Raw genomic sequence first — 16703 nt, forward strand, 5'->3', positions numbered from 1 at the left:
TTTTGAATTAAAGTGAAAATGTTTATTATGGGATGACACAGAGGGCACTACTTTTCGTTTATTGTTGATGTGCACTATTTTTTACTTCGATTGTGATCCAAGATGGGCTGAAGGTCTTCAGAGCTGAGTGTAGCGCAGATATTTTCTCCCAGAAGGCACCTCTTTAGTGGTCACGCCGTTGGGGAAAAGAGTGGCCGCGTCGGCGTCGGAGACGTTGGGAAGCACCATGACTTTCTCTCCGGGCTGCAAGACGAGACAAAATCCGACCCGTCACCTTGATAGCGCGAAGTAGAATATAGGAAAGGGTCCGGTGGGTGGGGGCGTACCTTCCAGTCGACGGGTGTGGCCACCTTCTTCTGCGCCGTCAGCTGCAGTGAGTCGATAACGCGCAGCAGCTCGTCAAAGTTCCTCCCCGTGGTGGCCGGGTACAGGATGGACAGTTTCAAGCGCTTGTCGGGTCCGATCACAAACACCTGGGCAAACAGAACCAAAAGACAGAGGCATGTTTTTGTGTGGGTTTTTTCAGCTTGATAACAATAAAGAAAAGTTACTTCTCTTTTACGTTTTTGCTTCATTTTCACAAGGCAGAAAAATGCCAGTCATTTTTTTTTCTAACCCTCATCCGGCTGTTGTGTATAAACGGCACAATTTCCATTTATCAGCTCGCCAACACGGGTTCTTACACAGCGGGCGGTGAGCGGGATGCCGTCGCCGTCGATCTCGTCGGGGTCCAGCATTCCCAGCTGGTTGGCCAGCTTGCGCTTGTCGTCAGCAATGATGGGGAAGGGCAGAGGACTCGAACCCTGACTGTTGAAGGCCATCACGTCCTGCGCTCACAAACAAGCAAAAGAACATGCAGAGTACAGCAACTGGATCACCTTTTTTTCTTCTTCTTCTTTTTGTCAACCTCAAACTTTTTAGAAGAATCGACTGATAAATGCACACTTTATTATTATTATTATTATTATTTAGTTTGTATGGTATAGTTTCTCTTTTTGTTTGAGTAAGCAGAAAGTTCTGAACACAGTAACCAAAAAAACTATTTATTTAAAAACAGAAAAATCAATAATATATGAAAATTCAACAAAATTAATGTTAATACGTCTAATAAATTGTCCACAATGTGAAAAATAATCACATAACAGAATTTAACTCACTTATTTTAATAAAAAACAAAATAATAAAAATTATGATGAGCCACATTTTTCCCAGGAATTGCTTCCAAAAACGTATAAATACGTTCTATTTTAAATATTACCAGTGTCCCAAGATGTATTTATATGTTGTTGTTTTTTCAAATGTTTTTTTACCCTAGAGCATACAGAAAGAAGGCTTTGATGCAGCCTCCGAACTGCAGAGAATGGTTGAAGCAATGGACGGTATCACAAAAACGGCCAGCAGGTGGCAGCAGAGTATAAGAGATCAACCAGGGCCATGTTTTTTTTTCCTGATGAAAGGAGAGACTCTTTGGTAGGTTCCATGTTTTTATAGCAATAGAACACAATATTCTGTGAGTTTTGCAAAATCAGGCAAAATCCAGTAAAACAGTCGGGAGTGAAGGGGGTTGCTTCAGTGAAAATACATTATGCAAACACGCTATTGCATACAAAAGTGCATGCATAAATTATTTCATGATTAAATACAATTGTTTGAAATTATATCAACCCACATTCAATTAAAAAAAAAATGTTTTCATCATCTAATTGACCTTGCTTATTTGAAGAAGAAAAAAGTAAAAATAAATAAATAATAATAAACGGGTTTACATTAACTGATAACAGTGGAAAAAGATAAACCTTCAACGACAACTGTGTCGCCAGACAAGTTGCATAAGCCCCAAAGTTCACATCGGGTAAATAACGAACATGCAGTTGGATTTTGTAAACATTTTCCAGTAACTGAATAACTTATCAACTAAAAAATTTTTTTTTTAATGATCTGCCAAGTTAGCTAGTCGAAAGGTTTGAAGAGGACGGCGCAGTTTGGTGACCTTGGCAGGCAGGTTATTGCTCGTATTTTACAGTTATGCAACAAAGAGAATACACAAATGTGCACACGCACGTACGCACAAACACAGTCGGGCAAACGCACACGCCAATGTACAGTGGGAGGGGAAAAGTATGTGAAACCCTTTGGAATTTATTACAATTTCTGCACGAGTAGGTAATAAAATGTAATCTGATCATCATCAAAAAAAAACAAGACTAAACAGATTCCGCTCAAACTAATACCTACTTTGATGAGCAGTTTATATAGAAATTCAAGAATATAGTTCAACAACGTTCACCGGTTATGCGCGTGTGTGTGTGTGTGTGTGTTTGTGGGTGTGTGTGTGTGTGTGTGTGTCCTCCACCTTGCTCCATCCGCGGTGATCCTCCACGCTGTCGACGGACAGGGCGATCATCTTGACGCCGCGCTTAGCGAACTTTTCGCTGAGGCCGGCGGCGCACGCCAGCTCGGTGGTGCACACGGGGGTGAAGTCCTTCGGGTGGGAGAACAGGATGCCCCATCTGCTCGGTGGAAAGAGAAAAACTTTGAAATTAACTTCCTAAAAAGTTCAAGTTAAAAAATCCACCACGATTCACAAATTCCCATTTTGTGTTCTGCCGATTATGCGCGGCTTTCGGACAATTTTTCCGGGTGTCTGTAATGCTCTAGCTGGCGCCAAAGCTGGAGATGGTAGGAAATCAAAATGGTGTCGAGGAAGCAAGTTGAAACAAAACATCTCGACTGTTAGAAGATCTTTTGTGTCAGGTATAGTCTGCGTGGTATGAGGAAGTTCCGGAAAGTCTTCCAATCATGTGTTTTCTTGCGAGCTAAAATCAAATCAGGAAGCTGTTAATTTTTAAGGCTATGTTAAAAGTTGATTTTTAAATTATGTTTTTTTATAACATTTTAAAACTATCGTATAAACATTTTATATACTTTTTTTTTTTAACTACAGATGATTTTTTTCAACCATTCATAATTTTCACTTCTAATAAACCAGGCTAAATTTAGCTCCTCCCTAATATAAAAATATGTTAAACTCTCAGTGGAGATGTATTTCTTCGGCCTATTTCTTTAGGTGGTAGAATGAAACAATTGTTCGTTGGGACAACTTTATCATAGATATAACAGCACCACTGACCTCATGACTAACTCCTCCTCCGTTCATAGGAAAACAACAATTGAAACAATGGGCCTTATAAAAGCCTAACTCCTTGGGTAGTCACGTGCTTATTTGACTCCACGCATAACTGAACATGAGAGACACGCTCTCCATTTGAAGGTCTCAAAGCAAGCAAGCTGTCCAAGTAGGCCCCGTTTGCATGCGTGTAAATGAGTTCGGGCAGGGACAAAGAGGCCCGGGAACCTCTTGTGTGCCAACAAGCCCCGGCGTCGCAGTTACCAGATGAGATACACAATACAAGCCCTTGTGTCATGTCATGCCATGCTGGTCCCAAGTTTCACTCAGTGAGCAAGTTCAACTGTTGTTTTTTTCCTCCAAAATGAAAGCAAAAAAATAGAACTAAAAAAAGTATTGTGCTTGTACCACAACCCAAACACACGAAAAGCCTACACTTGAAGTTGTGTCGCACCAGGCATTATCGAAACCACATTATTAGGTACCGTAAAAGTTAACAAAACGGATACATCAATGAACAACTACTATTAATACTATACTATACTAATGTTGTACTCAAGCAAAAGTACTTTGCTGACAATGAAGTATTACTATGGATTGTGGGAAAGTACTCAACAGTGACAAAGTAAGCAATTATAAAATGACTCGTAATTAGCAAAATAAATGTTTTTTTCCACCTCTTTGTCTATGACGCAACTATTGCCTATGCCTACTATTATGCATTAAGAACATTTCTGCTGTCTATATTTGCCGAATACAGTATAGATCAGCATGTTGATTAAATAACTGACACAGTCACCGCTTGCGTTTCAGACTTTGTGGCCCCGTAATAGCTGGCTCACTTACGAGTTTCCCAGGAATTCGTGGAACTTGATCGGGCCGATGGTGGTGTCGGCCTCGAAATTGGGAAACTTGTCACCCAGGAGGATTCCAGGCATGATCGGCTCTTTGAAGTTCCACACGTGGGAAAAATGAGTTTACTCCCGAGGTCTGCGATCAACCCCTTACGCAAACGAACCCGGAAGTAGGCGTGCTTCGTTATTCTGAAATCGACCAATGACAGGTGAGCACAGGGGAGGGATGTTTTTATTTGATTTTTTTAAAGTACAATATCTTTATTGAAAGGTATATTCATGACAGCTCCGATTTTGTTTATAAATTATATTTATATATATATTTATAAAAATTATCACCGCGCCCTTGGTTGGTTGAAGAGAAAAACTCAATTTCCCAGCAGGCTTTGCGATAGAACAACAAATATGGCGTGCACTGGTTTCACTACGTGATTGGAATACTCAACCTTTGCAGTCGACGAGATAAAGCGGCGACAGCCTGCACAACACTGCGGAAACAGCTCACCGCAACGAGGCTAGCCGACAAAATGTCTTCACCGAAGGCAAAACCCCCGGTTCGTGCCGGCAGCGGGAGTGGGGGCAGCCCGGTGCTCGGCGGCACCAACAACGGCCGGTACGAGTTTATGTCGCTCACCAAGCCGCTGAGCCGGTCTTTGACGCCGCCTCATCTCCAGCGGCAGAGCTCCGACACGGCCCCGGCGAGGCTCCGCGCCTCGGAAAGCCCCACTCGTCGCCGCGGATCCAGCTCGTCCACCGGCTCCGGGCCACTGGAGGAGGACGGCATCCGGCTCAACCCGTCGCTCTTCCGCGTGGCCCTCAGCTCGCTGCTCGCCATCGACCTGTGGTTGTCCAAGAGTCTGGGGGTGTGCGCCCGGGAGGACTCGTCGTGGGGGAGTGCGCGGCCCCTCATGAAGCTCATCGAGGTGACGGGCCACGGCATCCCCTGGCTGGCTGGAACCGCCTACTGCATCTACAAGAGTGATAGTGCTGCCGGCCAGGAGGTCATGCTCAACCTTCTCATGGGTAAGTACATAACTCTGGGTTTGTTTGTTGTTGTTTTTTTTCCACAACAAAAAGTCTCTTTTCAGAGCAAAAAGTACTAGTCCTCATGCGTACCGGCGCACCACTTGTCATTTTCCAGGTCTTCTGCTGGATCTGGTCCTAGTGGGCGTGGTGAAGGCGACAGTACGGCGCCGCCGCCCGGCCCACAACCGCATGGACATGTTCGCCACCTTCTCGGTGGACCGCTACTCATTCCCGTCGGGTCACGCCACCCGCGCCGCCATGTGCGGCCGTTTCCTGCTGGCGCACCTGGTGCTGGCTGCTCCGTTGCGGGTCCTGGTGCTACTGTGGGCGGCCACGGTGGGGCTGAGCCGGGTCATGCTGGGCCGCCACAACGTCACTGACGTGGCTTTTGGTTTCTGGATGGGCTACTGCCAGTACAACCTGCTGGAGGCGCTCTGGATCTCGCCTCAGAGCCTGCAAGCGCTGCTGCGACATGTAGCATAACAATCAGAGACTTAATTATTGTGGAATTGCTGAGGAGCAGTCATACAGTTTTTTTTGACACACTACTTCTTTCAAAATTTTCAAACAATTCAAACCATTCCTACTTCAACATATTCACAAAATTCAGGGCAGGTATCCTGGGAAGAATTTTTTGCTTTTCCCGAATTTACGAATATTCACAAATTCCAGCATATCTTGTATTACAATCATTCCATTTTAGATTATTTTTTTTTAGCTCATTTAGGACATCTTAAGATATATATATTTAATTTTTTTCACATTCTTAAATTCCTGCATTTTACTGTTCCACAATCAAATTCCCAAATGAGTCAATACTTCAAAAAATTAATAAAATTGAGCTTTTTTCAGTTTGACATTCCAACTTTTAATTGCACATTTGAGTTCAGCCTCAGCTCTTCAGCATCCACACACAATTTCTACAGAAAATGCATTCTCTGCTGTTTTTATTTTAACTGCACTACTGTGAATCATGTGAAATATGTATTGTGCCACAAGAGGGAGCTGTTGGTGCATTCCAATACTTTGAGTCGGCTCCAGTTTTACATAGTGCCTCTTAAAGGCGGTTTGGGCTTTTTTAAGTGCCATCTTTGTTCTGTTGCAATTCCAAAATTATCAACAGGGTTCTTGTTTTGCCGTGCAGCACATGAAGTTTTTTTCTTCTTTGCGGAGGCTGCGTATACCATTTTATAATGGGTGTTGTTCAAAATCATTAGGGTACTTGCTTCCATGTGGATATGTATAATTCTTAAAAGTGTGACAAGTAGATACGTGATGGAGTGTTTTATTTTTATTTTTGCATTTACCTTAGATTTTTGCTACATCTGCCATTTTGTATAAAGGTCATACCACATTTTACTCTTATGACTTAATCTTCAACGCTTTATAAGTACTATTCAATCAGGAAAGAGTAATATGAAGTATTTTTTTTTTTCTTTTGGCCTTGCTCAGCATGAGTTTTTGTGTTGTTGTTTTTTAACTCTTCAGTTGAAGGGGAAAGGAAAGAACACCAGCAGGCAGTAGTGAGGCACTGCCTCCCTTGCTTAACCCTGACTGCACGTCCATCTTTGTCTGCCGTTTTGTGTTAAAAAATCAACAGCTGGAGAAAGGCTGGGACGAAAGAAAGCCTTAAAAGTAGTGAAGTGAGTGAAATTACTAAACGGGGTAGTTGAATAAAACCAATTTTTTTGTACGTGTGTTGCATGCTAACGGTTGAACCTTGCTCCTCTCTCATCGTCTGCTAACAGCTTCTAACATGCAACACGAGGGGAGAAAACAATGCATATATATTTATTCGGTTATTTATGATGTATTATTATTTTATGCTTAGCGCTTTCTGTGTTTTTTTTGTGGAAGCAATAAATAAAATTGAGTTCAGACGAGGTTATGTCTGGGAAGCAAAGCTTGAGGCATAATCATAAACTGTCTGTGTCCCGGGATAGGTTTTAAGAGCTTCCCAAAGTGGTTGGTGGCATATGTGGTGTGCGATTGCATTTAAAAAAAAAATTGTTTACTCTTGGCTGAAGCTGTGTCCGGGATTTACTGTTGGGTGTCCTTCGATTAATTTTTGTTTTGTTTTCCTTTTTCTTTTTCCTTTTTGTGGAAGTGCATTTAAGTGAGCACAAGGGTAGGATTATTTTTTTACACTTGTTTTATTTTTTATCGTATTTTATTTTTTAGCCTTGTTTATCTTTCTGTAATCATCCCGAGGATGAGCGTTGACAGACTGCTGTTCCACCAGTGGCCTGTAGGCGGTCTCTGTGTAAGGCAGTGCTTCTCAGTTATTTTCTGTCACGCTCACCTTGCCAGCAAGCTAAATTCTCGCGGTATTTGTGAGTTTCCTAACTCCGAGTCCGGAGAGTACATCTTGTACCGCTCCTGCCGATACGTTTGAAACCGACTTTTTTTTTTTTTTTTAGGTCTGATCAATCATGCATTGTTTAGGGCGGGATGAAACCAAGAAGCTCAAAGTATCGTACAGCAAGTTCTGCCAAGTGAAATTCCAGATTGACAATGTGAAGAACTCCCTCGAGTGAATCCCAATTATCGATCTGGCTTGTGAGGTTAATGTCACGCCCCCAAGGAAGAACTCTCTGCCGGGGCCCGGGACTATAAATAGTATAATTTGTCTATACTGTAAAATTGTTAGAAGTACACCTCAGCATAATATGGTGTCAAAATTGCCTCGTAAAAATGATGCTTTTCCCCTGCAACATGGTTTTTATTCTCAAACTTTCAACGGTAAGTATTCTCTGATTTCTGTAATGGGATAATATTGATTTTGCACTAAACTTTCATGAAGAATCAATTTATATCAGATTATTTGATTAATCGATGGAATGATGATCAATAGAATAATTGATTTATAAATATTCAGTAGTGGCAAACGTAGAAGCAAACTTCATTTTTGTTGTGTAATCTTGCTGCTTAATATTTTCAGTGCCGTAGTCTGCCAGCTTTTGTCAAATCCGAAGCCCCCACACAAATAATAATTGGGTGATGTTTTTCATTTGTCCATGGTGTACTGATATCGCTTCTCTCCTGTGAGTCGATGTGAACTCGTAGTCACAATTAAACAATTGTGTTGACCCTCCCCCCCAAAAAAAGCTGCGCAAAAGTCTCGAATGATGTAACAAATCAAACAAATGTTAATTATTGTACAGGGTATCCCAAAAGTCAACATGCACGCACTTACGTTGTTTCAGGCATCTTTCAGATAGTCAATGGATAGACAAATTCCCCGACTACATTAGCATGCAAAAGATGGAGTGAATTTTACCCAAGGTTGAAAGCCTTTCATTCCATTAATTCTTAGTTTGAACTGTAGTGAGTACGTTCTGTTCATCTGTTGTCTCAGTTTGGTCTTTATATCAGATCATTTGATTAATAATCAATTTTATCTATTGCTTTCACAAAAAAACACAGCCGTCTTTTTTTGTGTGCGTGTTTAAAGTCGATTTGTGTCTCTGTTGTTTTTTTAGACAGCTGTTTTTCTTCAGTGTTGAGACATTCAACTTGGGCCAATTCGACCGCAGTCGCACATGTTTGGCTCTTTGCACTTGGCAAATTCAAAGGGAGGAATTTGCGCCACATCAAGAAGCTGCATTTATCCTCGCAGAGCTAGCTAGCTCTCTGTTAGCTTGCTAGCGTTGTTTCATTCCTTGTTTGGCCATTTACTTGCAATGCATTTTTGTCTTCAGCACGAGCAACGTCTGAAAGAATTTGCGATCGTCTTCACTGGGAAAGGAAGGCATCCTGCTTCCAGTCTATTTGCTAATTGCTATCGTGTGCTAATTAGCAATAGCAGGCTTTGGTCACGTTGTTGTGAGGAGGAGCCAGTCCCACAGATACAGTAGTGTCCAAGAGTCATTAGTTTATATGGAAAAAAAAAAGGAGATGGGGAAAAAAAGCTTATTATTAATATATATATATATATATATATATATATATATATATATATATATATATATATATATATATATATATATATATATATAAATAAAAAGCAAACAAAGTGAGAACGCAAAGCAACAGTCTGCGCTGTACAAGCAGCAGAAAGCAGTATTATTTGTAAGGGGTATAATTGTGTGATACAAAAAAAAAAAGCATGTTTGTATTCATTTTTAAATTAAAAGCATTCATGTTCATCATGTATTTCTCTTAAAACATTATTATTATTAGATTATTATTTTTTTTTTAGAGGGCACTGTACTAACTGAATTATTTTCACAGAACTTGAAGTGTGTGCTTATTGTACTGAGTGTGTTAATCTGCAATGTGAAAACTAACCCTTTAAATGTTAATGTGTGTTTTTGAGCTGGGGAGGAGCTGCCTTTGGTGAGTTCAGGGCAGGACAGGGACTCATTTTCAGCCCTGGAGTTTCATGGCTCAGACCGGCCCACTTTATAGTTGACAGTGTTTTCATGAAGATGCACATTTCATATGTGTTCATGTATCAATCTAAAATAGATTCCACATTTGAATAGGTAGCCAATGTCGAAATTAAAATAACTTACTAGATCGCAATCAGTAAATCTGAACAATTATGAAAACAGAAAGTCAAGTGTGCTAAAGAAATCGATTCATCAGAAGTGTGACCATTAACTTATTTTATAGTTTTTTTTTTAAATATTGTTTTGTTTTTATCTTGTCAATACAATTTGTCCCTTTCAAATGAAATGGCATAAGGATCTGATACTGTGATTGGATCAAGTGTGTGCGTGCGTGTGCATGTGTGTGCGTGTGTGAGTGAGGGGGTGGGGATCCAAGTGTCTTACATATAAATACACGATGAATACAAAGATTTTAAAGCTTTAACTTCAGCTGTTGTTCGGACCTCCACTCTGTACAGGTAGGACCCCGTCCTCACATTTGCATGCAGGCATGTATATTTTATTTTATGGTCCGATGCAAGAGAAAAATGTTCTTGTAGTTTGCATACTCAGAGCCTTTTCTTATAGCATTTTGTTGTTTTTATGCTCTTTTTGAATGGAAACTATTCTCACGGACTCTATGGATCCTGCAACATGATTTGCAAAATATACTGTGATCACCTGCTGTGTAGCAGTATTTTATGTTAAACACATATTTTCCCGTGGGGTGAAATACATTCGCAAATATGTCAGAAAAGTGTTTTCTCTAAGTTTGCACTGTGAGAGATTTACATTTCAAGGCTAAAAATGTTCTCTAACAGATGTATATCGCAGATTTTCACCTCAGATTTGGTATGTTTTATGCTTCTATTTTTGTTTTCAAATATGTATACAATGTATGTCATAGGTGTCAATAAAATAAATACATTTTAAAAAGCTTCAACCAACACCTCCAATCTCATCACATTGTTCGGGCTCTGGATAAGTTGACTTCTGACTCTGATTAACTCACGAAGAAATCATTAGCATATGTGTTCACTTTTTTCCCACCCTGTATATGAATGTTTACATGGTGTGCCCGTACTGCCCAATAAAAACATGAAACCATAATTGTGTGGTTTTATCTTAAGCAAACTGTATTGGTCCGTTGTTGTGATAAAACAACTTTTATCCTTGAGAAAAAAATCAAACATGTTTTTTCTCTTCAGAGACTAATTTTGTATTATACAAGTTTAAATATGATGGATTAACAATAGTTTGGTAACTCTGCAACTGTTTTATAGCTTGTAAATCTTTCTTCTTCTTTCTTTTTTTTTATAGCTCCACAATGGTGCGAAAAGTGGCCGTGATCGGCGCAGGCCCGTCTGGTCTGAGCGCAGTCAAAGCTTGCCTCGAGGAAGACTTGCATCCGACTTGCTTCGAGAGCAGCGACGACCTTGGCGGACTATGGAAGTTCAAGGCAAGGACGATCAAAAAAGAAAATACAGAATAGGCCTACATATAGGAATCAATTATAATTGTGTTAATTTATGAGTTGGTTTTTGTCTTTGTGAATTTTTTTTCTTGAAAATATCAACTTTATTGTTGAAAAAAAAATGTTTATGTAGGTTACAATACAGTATTTCTTGTGTATTACCCCTAAAAACGGCTAAATGCACAATTCTCAGTACATTGACATTGTGTAATACGTGACATGAAGTGTATTGTATTAAAGCATCAAATCATGAATTTTCAATACTTTACATTCGATTTCATGATGAAATAAATACATTCGTTGACCCCCACTCCACTGCAGGAGGTGTCCGAGCCGAACCGTGCCAGCATCTACCGCTCCCTCACCATCAACATCTCCAAGGAGATGATGTGCTACAGTGACTTCCCCATCCCGGCCGACTTCCCCAACTACATGCACCACTCCAAAATCCTCAACTACTTCCGCATGTACGCCGAGCACTTCAAACTGCTGCAGCACATCCGTTTCGAGGTAAATAATAATAATAAAAATAATAATAATAAAAAAATAATAATAATAATAAAAAAATAATAATAATAATAATACTAATAATAAAATGTTTGCTCGATCGTTTGGGGGGGGGGGGGGGGGTGACGATTTCCTCACGCGCACGTCATTCCTCCAGACTTCGGTGAAGAGCGTCAAACCTAAACCGGATTACGCCCGCACGGGCAAGTGGGAGGTGGTGACGGAGAAGCGAGACGGGAAGGAAGAGACGCACGTGTTCGACGCCGTCATCTGCTGCTCGGGGCACTACACTTACGCCAATTTGCCTCTGCAGGACTTCCCGGGTAACTGCCGTGACCTTTAAACTGCTCGTGACATCATCAAATACGTGGGGACATTCAATAGCATTTTTATCATAAGAATGCATGATATTATGAGAAAAGGTCTGCATTTTACGACAGTAAAGTTGGAACATTTTAACGAAAGATATGTAATTTTCTGAGAATGTTTTTTTTTCAAGAAAAAAAGAGAAAAAAGGTTACATAATAAGAATGAAGTGAGACTTGAACATCAATGATACTCAGATTTTTGTTATTTGCGAATTGTCCTAGTCCCAATTCCTCAATTATTCTTAAAATAAAAAGTTACAATTATGAGAATATTACAAGAAAATTCAAGGCTATTTATTCTTATTATAAGAAAAGAAAATATAAATTACAGCAACAATTTTTTTTTAAACATTCTAAAAAAACATACAAATTTATTATTAGAAAATTGTGTTTTTTCTTGGAAACTTTATTCTCATAAACTTAAGACGTTTTCCTGTTGAAACAACTGTCGCACGCAGGACTGGACACTTTCCCGGGCCACCACTTCCACAGCTGGGACTACAAAGGTCCCGAGGACATGCACGGCAAGCGCCTGGTGGTCGTGGGCATCGGCAACTCGGGCAGCGACATCGCCGTGGAGAGTAGCAAATTTGCCCAGCAGGTTGGAGATCCCCTCTTCTCCATTCTCTCCGCCCACCATCACGCTGACCCGTTCTCTCTATTCAATCAGGTCTACATGAGCACTCGGCGAGGGGCTTGGGTGATCCGGCAGGTGTCGGACGATGGCCTGCCGGTGGATATGAAGTACAATACGCGCTTCGTGCACATCCTGTTCCAACTTTTCCCGATGAGCTTCTTCAACTGGTTTGGCGAGAAGAAGCTCAACGCCATGTACGACCACACCATGTACGCCCTCAAGCCCAAACACAGGTACCAAATCCAATTGAAGATTATACCCATGGTGTCCACACTCCAAAAACAATTGGGTTATTTTTGGGTCGAAAATGGACCGATCCTCTACTTGGGTCAATTTGACCCACCTTTGAGTCAAGAAATTGGTCTTTTAGTGTAAAACAACTCATAAATATTGGTCAGATCCTTTAGTTGGGTCAAAAAAAAAAAAAAAGAAGTAATTTTGCATAAAACCCAGAAAGTTGGTCAAATTGACCCATAAAGTGGATTGGTCAATTTTTTATCCATAATTGGGTTAATTTTGACCCAACTGTTTTTAGAGTGCAAAAACAATTTGAAATGTTGTCTCGTCAGACCACAGCACAAAATCTAAATAACAAGAACGTTTGTCCGTTTGAAGTTGAAATAGCTTAGCAACAAATAATGATGAGTGCCGTGTGCTCTTTCAAGGCTTTTCAGTCAGATCCCAGTGATCAACGACGACCTACCTTTCAAGATCCTGTCGGGCTCAGTGATCATCAAGCCCAACGTGAAGGAGATCCGCGGCTCCTCTGTGCTCTTTGAGGACGGCAGCGTCGCAGACAAGGTCAAACCTTTTCGGGACTTTCGAGACCTGGCGCGGGCAACTTTTATTCTCAAAGTCCACACCTGACTTGTTCCAGGTGGATACCATCGTGTTCGCCACAGGTTACAACTACGACTTCCCGTACTTGCCCGCCAACGCTCTGTACAAGTCGGGCCACCGCGTGGGTCTGTACAAGCACGTGTTCCCTCCCAACTTGGAGCACCCCACGCTGGCCGTGGTGGGTTTCATCCACGCCCTCGGCGCCATCATGCCGCAGGCCGAGATGCAGGCGCGCTGGGCCGTGCAGGTCTTTAAAGGTCGGGCCAGTTTGACTCCATTTCCATCTATATATATATATGCCGAGTGTGATGACATTTTTGTCGTCTTTTTCTTTTAATGTTTAGGACATAAGAAGCTGCCGTCAAGCCAGGCCATGGTGAAGGCTGTGGAGAAGGACACCCAAATCATGGCGCAGAGGTAAACACAGCTAACCCATTTTAACCCATCCATCCTTTGTGTAATGATCACTCATTTGGAGCCAGCGAGGTCGTCTCCATGGCAATGAAACGATGTGCTGGCATGCCGACAGGAATATAAGATTCAATAATAATAATAATAATAATAATGCTATTCTGATTGTGATTTGCCGCAGCTACATCATGTCCAGGCAGGCGCCCCTGCAGGTGGACTTTGTGTCCTATATGGACGATCTGGCGGGCGAGATCGGGGCCAGGCCCGGCCTGCTGTGGCTCCTCCTCACCGACTATTTACTGTTCAAGGAAGTCCTGTGGGGGCCCGTCACTGCCTACCAGTACCGCCTGACAGGGCCCGGCAAGTGGGACGGTGCCCGGCGGGCCATCCTCACCCAGTTCGAGCGCATGTTTCAGCCCATGAAGACCAGGAAGGTCGGTCGCGCTCACCGCTCAGCGCCGGGAACGGCATCTTCACTAAGAGTCCTAAAATAATTAAATTCAACTGATGAAATAGTTTGCAAATCAATGCTTTTTAGTCATTGATCCTTACAAATTATAATATAAAGTGCAGTTAAATTAAAAAAAATCAATGTACATTTTTTTAAGGGCTGCATAAAACCTAAAATTAAGTTATATTAAATTGAAAGTAATAATAAAAAATATATATGAAATAGAATTTAAGTGCCCATTCAATTAAAAACATACTTACCATAAAACTTTAATAATAATAAAAAGACATTACTTGAAAATACATTTAAATTACATATAATTAAAACACAAACTTGTTAAATATTACAGGGGAAAATATAATTAAAGTTTATTTAAAAGTTAATTACTCTCAAATTAAAATGTACAAATGTACTTGTTTATTAAAAATTAATTGAAATGAATTCAAATGTACTTTAAACTTATAAATAATTTAATTAATTTAATAATTTAATGGAAGATATATTGAATTCAAATAAAATTACACTTACGTGAATTTAAAACACATTAAAATAAAATAAATATAAATTAACATTTGTAATCGATAGCCTTATTTAAAATGAACAAAAATATTATAATTTCAGTTAAATCATTCAAATGAAAAAAATATTTAATCAAATTAATTTGTGAATTATTATGAATTATGAAAATGCAGTTGTTTTTTTAATTAAAAAAAATAATGGAATATAATGATCTGGTCATTAAATATAAATATATAATTAACTGGACATAAGTATTAGGACACCTTTCCTGCCTAAAATGTGAGTCAGTTTACCTCATGGTTGCTGGTTGCGCATTTTTTCTCCATCTTATTCTTGTTCTTTTTTGTCGTGTTCTTCCTTCTTCTTCACTCTTATTTGTCTTCCCGTGACCAAAAATAGCAAAACATCCACGCAGAACATATTTGGCTGTTGTCTAGTGATTTTGATGCTGACTTCTCCGCATCCTCTTGTCGTTTGTCGCCGACAGGTTCAGGAAGCAGACGCGGGGAGCTCAGGCGGCCTGTTCAAGCTGAGCCTGACGCTGATGGCCGCAGGGGCGACAGCCTATTATGTGCACGTTCGAGAGCCCACCCTCTTCCCCAACCTGGCGTCCAAACTTTTCCCCCTAAAAATGTGAACCACGCAGACCCCGTGCCACTCTTCATGCATATCTCAGCCTTTCAGTCCGCTGGCTTAATGCTAACTCTAAATAGCATCTATGTTGTGGGGATTCAACAGTTTAAGCAATGTATTGAATACAAATGGTGCAACAAAACATAAACAGCATAAAACCTTGTCTTTCTGGATTGCATTAACATTCAAGTGGAAAAAAAAAACATGTTAAATCCTGTAAAAGTCAACTCAGGTCTAAGACATGCTTGTCTTTAGCCATTTTGCTGTTGGCTACTAGCTGTTTACGTTAGCATCTGATCACTAATGCATTTGTGTATGAATTGAGAAGTCGCTGGCTAGCTAATGAGTCTGTTAGCTGGCAGGATTTCAGAAGAAAGAAATTGCTACATAATAGCCATAAAAAAAATGGGGGAGGGGTGTTCAATCACAGATAGCAAGTAGTTAGCAAGCTAATTAGTTTGTTAGCTGATAGGCTAACAAACAAAAACACTTAATAATCAATTTTCACATAGCTCTGGAGAGGTAGGTTGGTGTTTTCGCTCTGTTTTTCACTTGGTGCCAAGGAACTATACTCTAAAACAGTCGGGTAAAAAATAACCCAATTATGTGTAAAAAAAAAATGGACAGATGTCAATTTGACCCAAATTTGAGTGCATTTTTTAAATATAAAACAACACAAAAAATCAAATATTTTACCCAAAGTTGGGTCAAATTAACCCAAGTAGATGATTTGACCCAACTTTCTGGGTTGTTTTATACAAAATAAATTTTTTTTTTGGTGTTGGTAGAAATCAACCCACCCAGAAAGTTGGGTCAGACCCTCTACTTGGGTCAATTTGACCCAACTTTGAGTAAAAAAATTGGATCATTTTCTATAAAACAACCCAGAAAGTAGAGTCAGATCCTCTATTTGGGTCAGTTTGAACCGACTTTATGGGTTATTTTGCACAAGAAAAAAAATAGAATTTTGTATATAACAACCCATAAAGTTGGGTCAAAGCCTCTACTTGGGTTAATTTGACCCAACTTTGGTTCAAAAATTGGGTCTTTAAATATATATAGTTTGTTAGCTAACCAACAAAAACACTTAATAATCCATTTTCACATAACTCTGGAGAGGTAGGGTTTTTTTTCCCTAGCAAGATCATTTTTACGATCACAATTAGCTAGACAGTTGGAAATTTCAAAAATAGTGTTCTATATTTTTTTCTTCCTGAGACAAGTACTCCTTTGTACTAATCACTTTTTTATCTGACAGTATTATACAAGATAAGAAAAAAAAAGACAGCCAGACCCTTTCCTATGGTAGTTCTGAGGTTATCATGCCACATTTTGTCATTTTGTGTTGCTGTCGCGACTGAAAACTATAAACGTTTTTACTCAACTTTCACTCTGATTCCCTGTTTTCTTCCTTTTTCCGACTTTGAAGCGCACACCAGACTGACAATTCCAAATGACAACTGTGCAGAAACGAGGGCGTGGT

General features: G+C 40.1%; 3 protein-coding genes across 4 annotated transcripts; 2 read left to right on the top strand and 1 right to left on the bottom strand.

The window, feature by feature from the left end:
* Positions 1 to 4146, bottom strand: prdx6 (peroxiredoxin 6). Its single transcript, XM_086088692.1, has 5 exons — positions 3974 to 4146; positions 2354 to 2510; positions 684 to 827; positions 327 to 473; positions 1 to 243 (listed from the first exon to the last, which is right to left on the bottom strand). Exons 1-5 carry the CDS (start codon positions 4063 to 4065, stop codon positions 118 to 120), a joined length of 666 nt encoding a protein of 221 aa, XP_085944818.1. The 5' UTR covers positions 4066 to 4146; the 3' UTR covers positions 1 to 117.
* Positions 4147 to 4356: 210 nt separating this feature from the next.
* Positions 4357 to 6890, top strand: plpp6 (phospholipid phosphatase 6). The gene is made up of 2 exons (XM_086088691.1): positions 4357 to 5004; positions 5123 to 6890. Exons 1-2 carry the CDS (start codon positions 4509 to 4511, stop codon positions 5488 to 5490), a joined length of 864 nt encoding a protein of 287 aa, XP_085944817.1. The 5' UTR covers positions 4357 to 4508; the 3' UTR covers positions 5491 to 6890.
* On the top strand, positions 6598 to 15902 carry LOC147166123 (flavin-containing monooxygenase 5-like). Of its 2 annotated transcripts, none has more exons than XM_086088690.1 (11): positions 6598 to 6650; positions 10701 to 10839; positions 11176 to 11364; positions 11519 to 11684; positions 12188 to 12330; positions 12400 to 12599; positions 13032 to 13167; positions 13244 to 13463; positions 13551 to 13623; positions 13799 to 14051; positions 15075 to 15902. In XM_086088690.1, exons 2-11 carry the CDS (start codon positions 10708 to 10710, stop codon positions 15222 to 15224), a joined length of 1662 nt encoding a protein of 553 aa, XP_085944816.1. In that variant the 5' UTR covers positions 6598 to 6650; positions 10701 to 10707; the 3' UTR covers positions 15225 to 15902. The 2 variants fall into 2 exon arrangements, with proteins under 2 accessions (XP_085944816.1, XP_085944815.1); XM_086088689.1 differs by lacking the exon at positions 6598 to 6650 and adding an exon at positions 9100 to 9859.
* Positions 15903 to 16703: the final 801 nt, after the last annotated feature.

Source organism: Leptonotus elevatus, chromosome 11, assembly GCF_054856555.1.
Source record: "Leptonotus elevatus isolate MCC_2025b chromosome 11, RoL_Lele_1.0, whole genome shotgun sequence".
Taxonomy (NCBI): domain Eukaryota; kingdom Metazoa; phylum Chordata; class Actinopteri; order Syngnathiformes; family Syngnathidae; genus Leptonotus; species Leptonotus elevatus.